At 43.0% G+C, this 15,245-nt stretch overlaps 1 protein-coding gene across 5 annotated transcripts in view; it reads left to right on the top strand.

Moving 5' to 3' along the window:
• The window catches only part of PIWIL4 (piwi like RNA-mediated gene silencing 4), a 57,908-nt gene extending 45,202 nt beyond the window's left edge, over positions 1-12,706 (top strand). For 3 of the 5 annotated variants that reach the window (XM_089512819.1, XM_089512817.1, XM_089512818.1), the window contains exons 15-22: positions 1,246-1,446; positions 2,293-2,396; positions 3,544-3,654; positions 4,067-4,137; positions 6,583-6,739; positions 7,086-7,214; positions 9,653-9,800; positions 12,447-12,705. In XM_089512819.1, coding sequence (XP_089368945.1) covers positions 1,246-1,446; positions 2,293-2,396; positions 3,544-3,654; positions 4,067-4,137; positions 6,583-6,739; positions 7,086-7,214; positions 9,653-9,800; positions 12,447-12,563 — 1,038 coding nt within the window. In that variant the 3' untranslated portion in view covers positions 12,564-12,705. Of the gene's footprint in view, positions 1-1,245; positions 1,447-2,292; positions 2,397-3,543; positions 3,655-4,066; positions 4,138-6,582; positions 6,740-7,085; positions 7,215-9,652; positions 9,801-12,446 lie in introns of all 5 variants that reach the window. The other 2 variants (XM_089512821.1, XM_089512820.1) reach the window with 2 other exon arrangements.
• The last annotated feature ends 2,539 nt before the right edge of the window (positions 12,707-15,245 follow it).

Genomic DNA, 15,245 nt, shown 5'->3' with positions numbered 1-15,245 from the left:
AGTTCCCCCCCAATTGTTTGTTTGTTTGTTTCTATAAACCTTATGTTTCGCTCCTTATATTTCCATCTTGTGGGTAAGTGAGGTATTTTAGCTTGAACACGAGAAATTAAGGGATCTATATTCTTCACATGGAAAGTGCTTTTCTGGGGTTTAACCAGATTTAGCGAGCCTAAGCAGTGTAGTGGTTTGGGTGTTGGATTAGGACTCTGGAGACCAGGGTTCATACTCTCAGACTCGTGGGATTATCACACAGGGGCCAATTCAGCAATAATTGCGGTAGTGAAAACAAAAACAAAAAAATAGTTCTATAGTGCTCAGTATTTTCACACATTGTCTTGCGTGACAATGCAGGACAAAACCCATAGAACTGTGTGATTGATTTTTGCACAATTCAGTGAATGAATCAATATTACATTGGAATGAATTGTTGTGTGCAAGCGCCATTTCATTTTTAAAGTTCCTGAGCTGCTTTCTGCAGCCCTTTAAATTTTAAAGATCCTGGGCTGCTTCCTGGAGCCCAGTTAAAATTCAAAGTTCCCTAATTGCTGCTCACAGCCGCTTTCAAATGTAAAGACCCCGGCCAATGCTGCCCACAGCGCTTTTAAAATGCCAGGGTTGCTTCCCCAATACAGCAATTGAAGAGTGATTAGCTTTTGCACCCTTGCAGTTGCGCTTCAGTTGAGGTATTGGAAAAAATTATTCATGGGATTTCCCAGATAATTGCTGGCTCTTCCTGGGAGAACTGCTGATTGAGTGTGACGTCATCTCCCAACTGATCACATAATTATCCCAGGAGTATGCCTTTTTCTTTCCCCTTTTTCATCTATCTGATAATCTCCTCAAAGAAAGGCAAAGGCAAACACCCTCTGAACAAATCTTGCCAGGAAAACCCTATGATGGGTTCATCGTTGGATTGCCATAAATTGGAAACTACTTGCATGTGCACAACAACAACAACCACATTTAATGCCAGGAAAAAAAGTAAATCCCACGATTTGAATAAAATGTACATGTTAGAGAAATCTGCAGAATTCTTTTGTAATACTCCTCAGAGTTCCAGCATGGGTTATACAAGCCTGCTTTATCACTTGTTATATATGCGACTGCTTATGGCTACATGTATTTGTGAGGGAATAGACCAGGTTTGTAAAGCTCTTGCTACAACATCTTTTACACAGTTAGTCTCAAAGGTGGTGCACGATCCCCTTGCATACTGGTTATGCATATCCTGTTGCCCATTTGTAGGTGCTGTGTCTGTTGCCCTCTAATCAGAAGGACTGTTACGATTCGGTAAAGAAGTTTGTTAGTCTTGAGCAGCCTGTTCCTAGTCAGTGTGTACTTGCTCGTACCCTGAGCAAGCAAGGAATGATGATGAGTGTGGCTACAAAAATTGCTCTGCAGATTGCCTGTAAGGTTGGCGGAGAGCTGTGGGCAGTTGAGATACCTGTAAGTAACTGTGCTTATATCTTATTTTTTCTTTCTTTGCATTCAAACAAAGCAGGTGCAGAGAGTTACTGCCAGCATTTTGTTTGACATTTAAATCTATTTAATATTAATATACTGCCTTCTCGATGCTGTGGGAATTTCTAACTTTGCATGTTGTGCCAGTGCATCTGCTCACTGGAGGATGTTTTAGCATGCCTCATTATACAGGAGCTTGCAAGTGTTTCCCACTGAGTAGAATACTGGTAGTTATGTGGTATATAAAAAGGAAGACTACATTACAGGTGGATAGACACAACAACAAGGTATGAGTATGAGCAATGCAAAAAAGGAATGACAATAGAAAGCAGGATGACCAAAGGATGAAATAAGGAGACAAGCAGCTGCTTCTGATGACTACTGGCACCCATCTTTTGCCCACCATCAGGATTTAACAGTCATGCTGAATAAGACCAAACTCAGTCTCCAGAAGTCTAGCATTCAGTTTTGTCATTGGCCAGTTAGATGCTTATTGGAAGCTCAGAAGCAGAACATAAGGGCCACTGTCCCCTCCTGCTCATGTTCCCCTGGCACTGAGATGCGTCCTGCTACAATACTGGAGCTGCTATTTAGTCATTACAACTTTTAGCCATTAATAGCCATATCCTCCGTAAACCACCATGTTCTTTTATGCTAGATGAATCCCACAGTACATAAAACATTTACATCACACAATCCTGGAAATGTGTTCCAGGATGCTTTGTAGCTATAGCTGTACACCAGATGTTGTTGAATCATAGGTAGCACTACTGCTCTAGAGATACCATGACCTGTGCTTAGCCACTGATTGAGTTCACTATTTTCTAACAGCTAAAATCACTGATGGTGGCAGGCATTGATGTCAACAAAGATGCTGTCAGCAAAGGAACCTCAGTTGTCGGATTTGTGGCCAGCATAAATACTTCAATAACTAGGTAAGATTCCTCTTTCCTAACCTGGGCCCTTTCAGACGTTTTCTGTACTTGCTTTGTAAAATGAAGCTGACCCTACATTACTGTGTGCTGCTGTGTTATGGCTCATTCCCACTTACATTTAAACCGGTTTGCGATTCACCTTTGCTCCATGTTGGTAAATCGATTCTAAGAGGTTCGTCATTCCCATTATGAAAGCGGATCTTTTTATTATCCCCTTGTAATCACTTCTTTTTTGGCAAGATTGTTGTCCCACTAGTTTGCGCTGCTTCAGAATGTATGTCAATCATCTGTGCGTCATTAATGAGGTAAGCGACAGCCCAGGCAGCCCAGTTTGGGGATTGATAGAAGATTCGATTCATTGGTTTTGCAACTACATACTTGCCTCACTGAGCTGCTGTTGGATCGCTGGGGTAATTGCAAGTGGCTGCAAAACCAGTGAATCGAATCTTCTGTCAATTAAAAAAAAATGATAGAAGATTCGATTCATTGACTTTGCAACTACTTGCCTCATTGATTGCCAGTAATTGCAAAATCAATTAATCGAATCTTCTATCAATTTTTTAAAAATATCATGCGCCCATAGGTCACGCCACATGTACAAAGGCAGTGCTGAGAGAGGGGGGAAAGGTGGATCTACAAAAAACTGAGGAGGGATGACAAACACCCCTTTGCCATTAGTCCCTCACCTCCAGAATGATGCCATTCAGATCTGTTGTTCCCACTTGTTACTCACTTCGGGATCGATTCTTTCCAAAAGAACCACTAGGGAACCAGTGTCTGGAAAAACCCAAGTTTTTTGCATTTGCCTTGCTTTATCATGACAGAAATCAATCAAAGTAGTATCAGAATTGGTTTCAAATGGGAACGATGATATATAACCCGATCAGCGATTTGCTTTAAATCATAGTGGGAATGCGCCCTTAATGTGCTAAGTGACAAATACCAATATCCTGCCAGTCCAATAATTATTATGGAGAAAAGAGCAAAGTATTGCCTGCATCACTATTCATTTGCCATTTGTTTCCCTAAGAAAGTTTGGTTATGCTTGTAAATCAATTTACATATTTGTACAAATAGAAAGAATCAGTGGCAGATGGCCCCTGAGCTTTGAAAAAAACCTGTGCTATTGACATTTTCTCTGAAACAGGCTTCCCCAGCTTGAAATCTTTCATTGGCTGCATCAGCTAGGAGTGCTGGGAATTATAGTGCATCATGTCTGGATGCCTCAGGTTGAAAAATGCTACTATGGGCGATGTAGGTGTGTATACAACCTCAATGAAAGCAGCAGAGGCAGTAGAGCCGTGTAGAGAATAGTATATAGCATTTGTTGTTGTGTGCCTTTAAGCAGTTTCTGATGTAAGGTGACCCCATCACAGGGTTTTCTTGGCAAGATTTGTTGAGAGGGTTTTTTGCTTTTGCCTTCTTCTGATGCTGAGAAGTGTGATTTGCCCATGGTCACCCAATGGGTTACCATGGCCAAGCAGGGATTCAGACCTTGGTCTCCAGGGTTGTAGCCCAACACTCAAACTGCCACACTGGTTCTCTCAAGTATACTATAGAGCAGAGCAGAGACGATAGAGCGGTATAGACCTTAGAATGAGTTTTATAAACCTGTATTGTTATAGCTGTTTAAGAGCTCTGTAACAAATTTTCTTTCCTTTCACAATCAGGTGGTATTCTCACTGTGTAATGCAACATGCAGGAACAAATACTGCAGATTGTTTAAAGATCTGTATGGAAGGTAGGAGTATTGTATACAATAATGAAATATACCTTGCTATTAAGAGTCTAATCATGGCTATTCATAACGGCCCGTTACAGACCGCCCCTTAGGGGCGTCCTGTAGGCGCACCTTTCCCTGCCGGATCGGGGCCTCATCGGCCAGAGCGGCAGCCGCTGAAGCCCCAATCCGCCGCTTTCCGGGCTGCGGGGAAGCGGCAAAAGGCCCCTGCCCCGCAGCCTGGAAAGAGGTGTCCTTGGGGCTTCAAGCCCCAAGGACACCCCGCGGCGGCGGGGAGAAGGAGAAAGGGGCCGTGTGGAACGCCCGCCACCATTTTGTGCGCGCAGAGCGCGCGTTAGGGTTAGGGCGGTGCAGAAGCACCGCCCCCTCTTAACCCTAGTACGCGCTCTGTGCGTACTTTTCAGCCCGTCTGTAACAGGCCATAATTGGCTAATAATTTTGAATGAGACCAATTTTGTCATTTTGATACTGGGTGGACCGTAGCAATCTTCTGTGTAGATGTGTTTGGGAAACACATGTTTGCCAATATAATGTGTTCTTCTCCCTGTACATGTATAGCTCTGATTCCCCATGACTCTTACTGTTTTTGGCTCTGGTTCACTGAACTGGGCAGCTGACAGTGCTGTAAAGCCAGGCAAATGTATTTGGCTGGCTCTGTGCCGTGTCTAGGCCTGTGAATATTAATTTATAAGTGTCCCATGCTCAACATGTGGCATCAGAGGCACAGGTGGCTCTGTAGGTGTGTTTGCATGCGTGTGCCTTCAGGTTGTCCATCAACTTATGGCCATCCTGTGAATTTCATAGGGTTTTGTTAGGCAAGGAATACTCAGAGGTAGTTTGCCAGTTCCTTCTTCTGAAGGTAGCCTACAGCACCCTGTATTCATTGGTGGTGTCCCATCCAAGTACTCACCAGGGCTAACACAGCTTAGCTTCCAGGATCGATCAGGATCTGATGCCTTTAGGATAGGCCAGAAGATTGGATGACTACTAGTACTACAGTGGGCCCTTGGTATATGCGGGGGATCTGTTCCAGACCCCCCCCCCCGCGTATACCAAAATCCGCGTATGCTCAAGTCCCATTTGTCCCAGACACCATTGGGACAAAAGTCCCTGCCCCCTCACTTCTCCTCCCTCCCCTCCCTCCCTGCCTCCCTCCCTTCCCTTCCTTTTACTTACCTTGAAAGTCTCAGCACGGCTGCTTGGCCTCTACTGCCACCACCGCCGCTGCAGGACAAGCCAGGTGGCAGCGGTGTCGGCGTTGGACAAGCCTTGGCCTCCTTGCCGCCACCGTGAAAGGGCGCGATGGTGGTGCTGGAGGCCTCTTGTCCCCCAACAGCACTGCCACCAGGTTTTTCCCACGGCGGCAGCGAGGAAGCAGAGCTGCCGCGCCAGAGGCCTTCAAGGCCTCCAGCGCCGGCATCCGGCCTCCTCCATGCCTCCACCGCCACGGAAGGGCCGGATACCGGTGTTGGAGGCCAAGAGGGCCTCCAGCACCGTCGCCCGGCCTCATTAAAGGGGCGGGTGTCGGTCCTGGGGCAGTATCCGGCCCTTTCATGGCGGTGGAGGCATGGAGGAGGCCGGATGCCGGCGCTGGAGGCCTTGAAGGCCTCCGGCACGGCAGCTCTGCCTCCTTGCCGCCGCCGTGGGAAAGGCCCAGTGACGGTGCTGTTGGAGGCCAAGAGGCCTCCAGCAATGCCATCGAGCCCTTTCACGGCACCGGCGAGGAGGCCGAGGCTTGGCCGCTACTGCTGCCACCTGGCTTGTCCCGCAGCAGTGGCGGCGGAGGCCAAGCAGCTGCGCACAGACTTTCAAAGTAAGTAAGAGGAAGGGAAGCGAGGGAGGGGAGGGAGGAGAAAGAAGTTGTCCCCAATGGCAGTGTGCGTGCACGCGCGCTGCCATTGGGGACAACTTCCCGATTTGCCATCCATGGATGCTCAAATCCGCGGATGGCAAATCCACGTATAAGAAGGGCTGACTGTATAACATATAAAATTAAATGTAATTTAAGCCCTGGTGATGTAGTGGTTAAATACCTGTACTGCAGCTACTCACAAACTGCAAGGTTGCAAGATCAATACCAGCCAAGGGCTCAGGCTCGACTCAAGCTTGCATCCTTCCAAGGTTGTTAAAATGAGTCCCGAGCTTGTTGGGGGCAATTAGCTTACACATTGTAAACCAATCAGAGAGTGCTTAAGTGCACTGATAAGCAGTATAGAAATGTACTTACTATTGCTACTAAATATTTAAATTATGCACTTTTGTTACTGTTTTCAAAGTAATAGCCAAGTTCTGTAACTAATTTTCAAGGTGCAAAAACTGATAGCAGCCCTTCGCTCCTCAGGGACTGATCTGCTAGGATCTCACATTGTGAGCTTCTCCCTATGTTTTTTTTACATGTGAGACCTGTCACATGATTCCATTCTGTATTTCCTTACAATTTTGTAGGCGCTATCAACAAATGGCAGAACTGCAATAATGGACAGCTGCCAGCACGGATAATCGTGTACCGTGATGGCGTCGGAGATGGGCAGCTGAGGATGGTAGTGGACTATGAAGTCCCACAGTTACTGAGTGTTCTTAATGAATGTAGTGGTGGTTTCAGGTAAATAAATTCCATTCTGCCATTTGTCTTGTCAGCAGATAGTTCAAATTTCACAAGACCCTCCATATGCAATTCTCCCAATGTGTGCTTAATCCAGACCATGATTAGGAGACCAGAAAGTAGTTTTAATCTCCTCTTTTGTTATAGTTATTATGTATTTATATAGCACCATCAATGTACATGACACTATATAAAAATAAAGCAATAAAAAACACATCCTGCCACAGGTGTGCAATCTCATAACAAATTGTTCTTCTTTCCCTGCCCTTTATCACAAGTGAAAGTGAAAAATAAGAGCTTAACCATCCAATTACTTACTCACTTTATTTCTTTGCTTTCATATCAGAAGACCCAGACTGTCTGTGGTTGTGGTTAGGAAGAAAAGCCTTTGTCGCTTCTTCACTGAAGCCAACAGGAGCCTGCAAAATCCTCCTGTTGGGACAGTTATTGACATGGAGGCCACTCGACCTGAATGGCAAGTATATGTTGGCATAAGATCAAAACAAGTGGCGAACAGCTACAAATCAGCTGAATAGGGGATTGTAAGCTTGCTAAGCAAGCACTTTAAAAAGTGATTGCAGGGCCTGCAGGGGAGGTCTTATTAAAGAACAAAGATACTAGTTTAGGAGAAATAAAGTAAATAAACTTTATTATAAGAACTTAGTTTAAGGGTAGTAAATGTATTTGAGATACTATGCTAAGGATACTTTCTCAAGAGAGAGCTCAAAGAGCACTGACAGGAAGGAAGTGAAGTCATTCTTCATGAGTATTGGTTTACATCCCAGATGAAGGCAGGACAGATGAGAAAACAGTCAAGTTGCTCTAACTATCAAGGCCTGTTACTATTCCTTCAGCAATTTATCTTGATTTTTTGTGAAAAGTTTGTTTGAGGTTTTTTTCGCCCCATTGTTCTCTGCTTTCAAGAAGCAGCATGGTATAGTGGTTTGAGTATTGGTCTACAACTCTGGAGACCAGAGTTCAGTTCCCTGCTTGCCCATGGAAACCCACTGGGCAATCCTTGAGCAAGTCACATTCCCCCAGTCTCAGAGAAAAGCAAAAGCAAGCCCCTTATGAACATATCTTGCCAAGAAAATCCCATGATGGGTTCACCTAAGAGTCACCATTAGTCAGAAATGACTTGGAAGACACACAACAACATCTGCTTCCAACTGTGTTTTCCTTTACTGCTTATTCAGCTACAATCCCTCTGTTGAAGACTTGCTTATGTTATTGCCCAAATGATCTGATGTTCTGAATTGCATTTGAATAATCAAAATCTAGAAAAGAGTGATGCTTTTATTGGTCAAACAAAATGTAAAAAATACATAATGCAAGCTTTTGAAGCTTCATTGGCTCCTTCATTGGGCAAATATGTTAAAAATAATACCGAAGAAAAGTAATGATGTCAAGAGTCAAAAGCCTACATTTTGTCTCCAATGTTATTTAACAGTTAAAAAGGTCTAGATAGATCTCAATGCAGGCAGAGGCCACTCCCCTTCTTGGCCACGTGGGGATTTTGTTGGAGGTAAAAACCTCAAAGAGTTAAGACCCAGTCCGTTAGCTTCTTCTTGTTAAAGTTTCCCCTGTTGCAGCAAAATTTGGTATCTTCAAATCCAGGAAACCTATTCAGGGGGAGCTGTGTTGGCCATGTAGCAAAATACAACAAAATCCACAAAAGAACGATTCCTTCATTGGCCAATCAAAATCCACTGGACACTGACAAATAGGAGTTCTCTTTATACATATGTTGCAAAGCTTCATGTTCCAGGAACTGAGATGGGTAGGTGGCCAGGAAGGGCCAGGCAAGATTGTTCACAATAGGTTCCCTTTAATTACAAAAAGCAGATAGGATGGGATGCCCAGATTCAGTAGAGTCTGAGGAGATTATCACACATAGCTTTTAAATTGCAATTAAAGTGGGAAAATAACCACCTTTGGTGATACATATTAAACTGTCACCTCAGACTCACCGTTGTGCCTTGGAAGTGTGGTTGGAGTGCATCTTTTCATTGCTGGGGAAAACCTGTCAGTAAGATCCTAATCACACTGCTGTGCCATTAGTCTTCACATGCAATACATTTCTCCCACAGCAGTTCTGACATTGTACAGTCATGTGGTGTCAGTCTCCCTCTCTCTCCCCTCCCCCTTGCTATTTCCAAGTGGAGCAGTTTGTTTTGTTTTGTTTTTCTTTGCTTTGCTTTAATAAATTGCATTGCTGTAATTATTAAATTGTGCATAGGATAGGGAAGTGGGATTAAGGAGGAGAGTGGGAGAGAAAGATATGGGGCCAGAATCTGCATATGTATGTAACTGCCATTTTTTGAGCATTGGAGTGCCTTTCTCAAAATGTGCAGCATTTAGGGTTTCAAAGTTGGACAGCCTTCCTGTCCATCTGCCTTCCTGGAAATGTGTGGTATATTTTTCAAAGACCAGAGTAGAAATCTATCTGCTATGAAACCCACTATTGGTTGCTCATGGCACAATCCAATATAATCATCTCATGCATGTAGCAGTAACACAAGGCTTTTGCAATAAATTGTGCCTTTGACTAATAAGTTCTGGGGCTTTCTAGTACCCATTAAAATTGTTTCCTATCTCAAAATCTCTGAAGCGATTTGATATCTTTCATCCTGTCAAATTTGTAAAACCATAAAGCATTTCCCAATAAAAATGTAGTTACAAGCTAGGGGAAAAAAGATTTTCCATCTATATGTGATATAAGAAAATAGCAAGAAACAGTGGAAGGCAAATGTGTTTTAATTACTACTTTACATGCCTTAAGAAGGGTTGGTTGACTACTAAATTAATATATGCTTACTGTAATATGAATCCTCTAATCAGTGTCTTTACCTCTAGCATTAACTTGCACACACTACATTATTTCCTGCCATTAATTCTAACTTTGCCCCAAAGGTATGACTTTTTCTTAATAAGCCAACTAGTACGGCAAGGTACCGTGAACCCAACGTATTACAATGTTGTCTATGATGATAATGGATTAAAGCCAGACCACATGCAGCGCCTCACATATAAGATGTGCCACCTGTACTACAACTGGACTGTAAGTAACACAGTTTCATGCAATCAGCATTGCTAATGCTCCCCACCAACCTATCTCTGACTGATTAATTCAGGAGTGATTTTGCTATATGTATTTCTGCATGGTAGAAGCTTAGACTAAGGGACCCTTGCTTGGGGTCAATTCTAGCTCTATGATCATACCATATGTAAAGTTGGAAAAGGAATAGTGTTGCCAGGTTTTCAAAACATCAACAACAGTTGAAATTCATGATGTGAAGGGTTGAAAATCAGTAATGATTAACAAGTTTTGTGTTCTACCTAAATGCCAAATGAAAGTATTGATTTCAGTAAACCTAGACAGGTGTTTCTCTGAGAAATTAACATATTAGTAAGAAGAAAAGCCCTCCCTTCAGCCACCATCTTGGGAGAGAGAGGCAGGCTAGCTCCAACTGCCTGCCTGAAAGAAGAAAAGCCCTCCCTTCAGCCACCATCTTGGGTGAGAGAGGCAGGCTAGCTCCAACTGCCTGCCTGAAAGAAGAAAAGCCCTCCCTTCAGCCACCATCTTGGGGGGAGAGAGGCAGGCTAGCTCCAACTGCCTGCCTGGAAGAAGTAAAGCCCTCCCTTCAGCCACCATCTTGGGGGGAGAGAGGCAGGCTAGCTCCAACTGACTGCCAGTAAGAAGAAAAGCCCTCCCTTCAGCCACCATCTTGGGAGAGAGAGGCAGGCTAGCTCCAACTGCCTGCCTGAAAGAAGAAAAGCCCTCCCTTCAGCCACCATCTTGGGGGGAGAGAGGCAGGCAAGCTCCAACTGCCTGCCAGTAAGAAGAAAAGCCCTCCCTTCAGCCACCATCTTGGGGGGAGAGAGGCAGGCAAGCTCCAACTGCCTGCCAGTAAGAAGAAAAGCCCTCCCTTCAGCCACCATCTTGGGGGGAGAGAGGCAGGCAAGCTCCAACTGCCTGCCTGTAAGAAGAAAAGCCCTCCCTTCAGCCACCATCTTGGGTGAGAGAGGCAGGCATGCTCCAACTGCCTGCCTGAAAGAAGAAAAGCCCTCCCTTCAGCCACCATCTTGAGGGGAGAGAGGCAGGCATGCTCCAACTGACTGCCTGAAAGAAGAAAAAGCCCTCCTTCCGACCAACATCTTGAGGGGGAGAGAGGCCTGGCCTGAAAGACTAAGAGCCCTCCTTCTGACCACCATCTTGAGGGGGAGAGAGGCCTGTTATGTTTTATTTTGACTATGTATTGTACTTGCTGTTGTACACCGCTTTGATCTAATAAGGAAAAGCGGTATATAAATAAACATTATTATTATTATTATTATTATTATTATTATCCACATCCATAAATTACATGATGCACACATTTCTGTCTTTATGAGCAGTCCACACTCCAAAATGGATGGTTTTTTTTGTTGTTGTTGTTTTTTGCATCTTGTTTAGTCTACATAAAACAAAAAGGCTTCCAGCCTCCAAATAAGAGACATTGGTTATAATAAGGGACGTTCATTCACAACTCTAGAAAGGAATGGCTGAATTCACCTTTCCCCAACCTGGCACACTTGAAGGTATCAGACTCCTCCGTCATCCTCAGCCAGAACATGCATGATGGCTTGATATGATAGAGTTGTAGTCCAATGCATCTGCAGGCTACTGGGTTAGGGAAGGCTGCTCTGTGGATTCAAATACAGTAGTGCCCTCCTCCAGCCTGCATATTTTGTGGCACTCAGTGCCAGAAATACAATCCACCAAAGGCAGTTGTTGTTACCCGCCTTGAACTGTTAAGACAATGATAACACTTGGTTAAAAAAAATCATGAACTGGCATTTCATACTTGAATGGATGCATTTTCCTCTATATGTCTGCCTAAGATCTGAGATCTTCTGGAGAAGCCCTCTGTATGTTGTGAATCCAGGCAATACACTGTGGGAGGACTTAGAGCTCCAGTTGATGCCAATGCTCATGTTATTCTAGAACCACATAAAACATGGCTTTTTACTAAAGCTTTTGGGGCCTAATTGTTTGAAGTGTTCTAACTAGTATAAACTGTCTTGTTTTATCATGTATACTCAACTGTAAGTCGACTTCATATATAAGTCGAAGGCAGGTTTTGGGGCCAAAATTCTGGGTTTTGATATGACCCTAGGATAAGTCAAGGGTAAAATTTAGGGGCATGTGACAAAGGATCTAAAGAAGGAAGCAAAGGAAAACAATGCCAAAGAACTGTTAAAAATTTCAGCAGGCATAACTGTGTTCATACTAAAGGCTGGAGGGATGAGAGCATAAAGTGGGGACAGTGCTTCCAGGAGAGATTATGCTCTTGCTTTTCACCAGGGGATGGTTCCTTTTTACCATAAGAGTTAAAATACAATATTTACATTGACCTGTGGATAAGTCAACCCAGGTTTCTGGGTTAATTTTTTGACTAAAATTTCTAGACTTATACATGAGTATATACAGTAACATGTTAAGTTGCTTAATGTGCTTTTCATCTGTAAATTCTTCTTTACTAAATTAAATTATTTTAAATTGGTTTTGTTACATTCTGCTTTGAGACCCTAAGACAAAATATAGATATAAAATATAAATATTTTAATAACATTTTAAAAATTATTTTCAGAGGTCTTGGAAGTAGCTTTTTGTTTTCACAAATGGTAAGATCTCTGATATATACTCCTTTTATTTGTTCTGTAGGGCCTAATCCGAGTCCCGGCACCTTGCCAATATGCTAGCAAATTGACGTTTTTGGTGAGCCAAAGTATCCACAGAGAACCAAGCCTGGAACTTGCTGACAAACTTTTCTATTTGTGAAGATGTTGAGATGGCAGTTGTCAAGAGGGGAGGAAGAGTGGGCTAATTCAGACACACATAAAAGAGTTTTGTTCCTATAACACTTTAATGTTGCTTTTAAAATTAAAGTTATGTACTGTTTGGTTGTATGACTTGGTTTTGTAATTGTCTGCTTGGGCACAGTATATTAATATTTTTCTTGATTTTATTTATTTCTAGACACAGTATTAGCCAGGTTAGGGGATATTGTGTTATACATAAAACAAAGTAGTGTGGCATGGTTTGTGTACGTAAGTCATTGCCATCTTATGTTTTAATGGCTTTTGATCCAGAAAGTCTCAATGTGAGCCCAGTAGTGAGTTCCCCTTCTCCTCCCTGTTATTTCTAGCTGCTGCTGTTTAGTTACAGTTGTGTTCTGCCCCATCATATAAAGGTCTCTGCTGAACTTACAATGAATACAGCCCTTTCCTTCTTGCATGCCAGCAAGTGAATTTGAAGGCTAATGGGCAAAGGCAGTTGCTTCTCCCTACTGTTGTTCACTTTCTCACCCTCTAAAGAGGAAAGTTGCAAGTAGGTTGTTGAGTGGGGAGCACGGGGCAATCTTCAGACAGTGCATAAGAATGGATTCTCTGCAGAGGTCTGGATTTTAGTATTTCATCTGGACTTTAGTATTTTCCCTCCAGCTCAGTATCCTACAGGCTAAGAGAAACATGAGAGACATGGGGATGCACCTGTTTCATAGGCCCAATTCAGAAGACGAAAATAATCCAGGATGAATCTGGGTTGAATCTCCATTGTTCACATGGATTTTGAATGCACCCAATCAAGTTTGGGGGCGGGCTGCCGAAAAACCCACTAAATTTACGATAATTGGTATGGGAGGTTCCTGAGGGTTTTTTTTTAAACGATTTACTTCGTTGGTCATGTGAATAACAGATGTGAATAGACCCAGGATAAATGTTCTGCATGCCTTGAACGTGTTCTGAATGTATTTGCATCGTCGACTCCATCTTTATTTGAGTGCCGGCACACGCAAGCTACAGAACCTGCAGAGATGCAGTTCAATAGGGTGAACAACAAGCCCAGAACACATGAGTGAGATTAGTTGCACAGTTAGGCTTTAAAAAAATGACATCTGAAAGACCCCATAGTCTCCTCTCCCATTCTTCCTTCTGTGAGCTAACTGAGCGCTGTAATGCTGGATGATTGCATTGTGTGTTGCCAGATGATGTGAGTGAGACACAGTGTATGCAGCTGTATGTTTAAAGGAAAAAAGGGGGAAGAGATACAGAGTTGTTGATAGCTTTGTATTTTACCATATTCTTAGGATATATGTTTGACAAGTTACACAAAGGAACAGAAATATGAGACATGATAAAAACTCAAGATCAGTTAAACAGTGAAGAGAGGAGTTATTGGCCACCTATTTCAGAGCTGGCTATAAGGACTAGAAACTTCCTTTTAAGAAATGAAAGGCATTCCTTTTTTTTTATCATGATTGCAAAAAGGAAAGGAAAGGAAAAAAGTCACATCAGAAATAAATGTGCAATTATATTGTTAATTCAAAAATCTCCTTTAACCCTGCCTCCTTCATTATAACTGGTATCCCACCCCTTTTTCTGTTGGGCAAAACCTACCAATTTCCTCTGCCATTTTGTAACACTAGATTCAAACTCATTTATATCTTTGTGGATTTGTGCAATTGTTCACAAAAGCCAACATTCTCAATGTGATTTTGTGTTCAGTGATACCAAGTTTGGTGACTGGGTGGTGAAATTCTACATGAAGCTTGACCACAGTGGTTCTGCAGGTGCTTGAAATTGGTCATGCTCCAATCTCTGTGGCCCAGGAACCTATTCTTTTGACAGCACTGGTTCACAATGCAAGGAAATCCTGGTAAAGAAAAGCAGAACTTTTCCCCTATCAAATGGCAGAAAAAATGATAGATATAGGATGGGGGGACACCTGGCTTAACAAGACTACATGGGAAAGGAGTCCAAGTAGACCACAAGTTGAACATGAGTCATTAATGCGATATGGCCAGTGCGATTCTAGGCTGCACCAATAGAAGTATAGTTTCTAGATCAAGGGAAGTAATAGTGCCACTCTATTCTGCTTTGGTCAGGTCTCACCTGGAATATTGTGTACAGTTCTGGGCACCACAATTCAAAAAGGATGTTGACAAGTTGTATTGTGTCCAGAGGATGGCCACCAAAATGCTAAAGGGTCTAGAAACCATTCCTTATGAGGAAAGACTTAAAGAGCTTGGTATGTTTAGCCTGGAGAAGAATCAATTAAGGGGTGATCTGATAGCCCTGTTTAAAGTATTTGAAGGGGTGTCACAATGAGGAGGGAGCAAGCTTGTTTTCTGCTGCTCCAGAGACTAGAACACAGAACAAAGGATGTAAGCTACAGGAAAAGAGATTCCATCTCAACATTAGGAGGACCTTCCTGACAGAGCTGTTTGACAATGGAGCATACTCCCCCAGAGTGTGATGGAGTCTCCTTTGGAGGTTTTTAAGCAGAAGCTGGATAGCATCTGTCAAGGGTGCTTTGAGAGTTCCTGCATGGCAAGGGGTTGGACTAGATAGTCTCTTCCAACTCTACGATTCTTTGAAGTGTTCTTGAATATTCTAACAGTAAAGGAACAGATGCTATTAGAGAGAGTGGAATCTACATTTAAAACAGAAACAACATACATGT

Source organism: Sceloporus occidentalis, unplaced genomic scaffold (genome assembly GCF_023333645.1).
Source record: "Sceloporus occidentalis isolate IW3139 unplaced genomic scaffold, rSceOcc1.0.p SCAF_2, whole genome shotgun sequence".
Classification (NCBI taxonomy): domain Eukaryota; kingdom Metazoa; phylum Chordata; class Lepidosauria; order Squamata; family Phrynosomatidae; genus Sceloporus; species Sceloporus occidentalis.
This window is presented reverse-complemented; position numbering and strand designations above follow the sequence as displayed.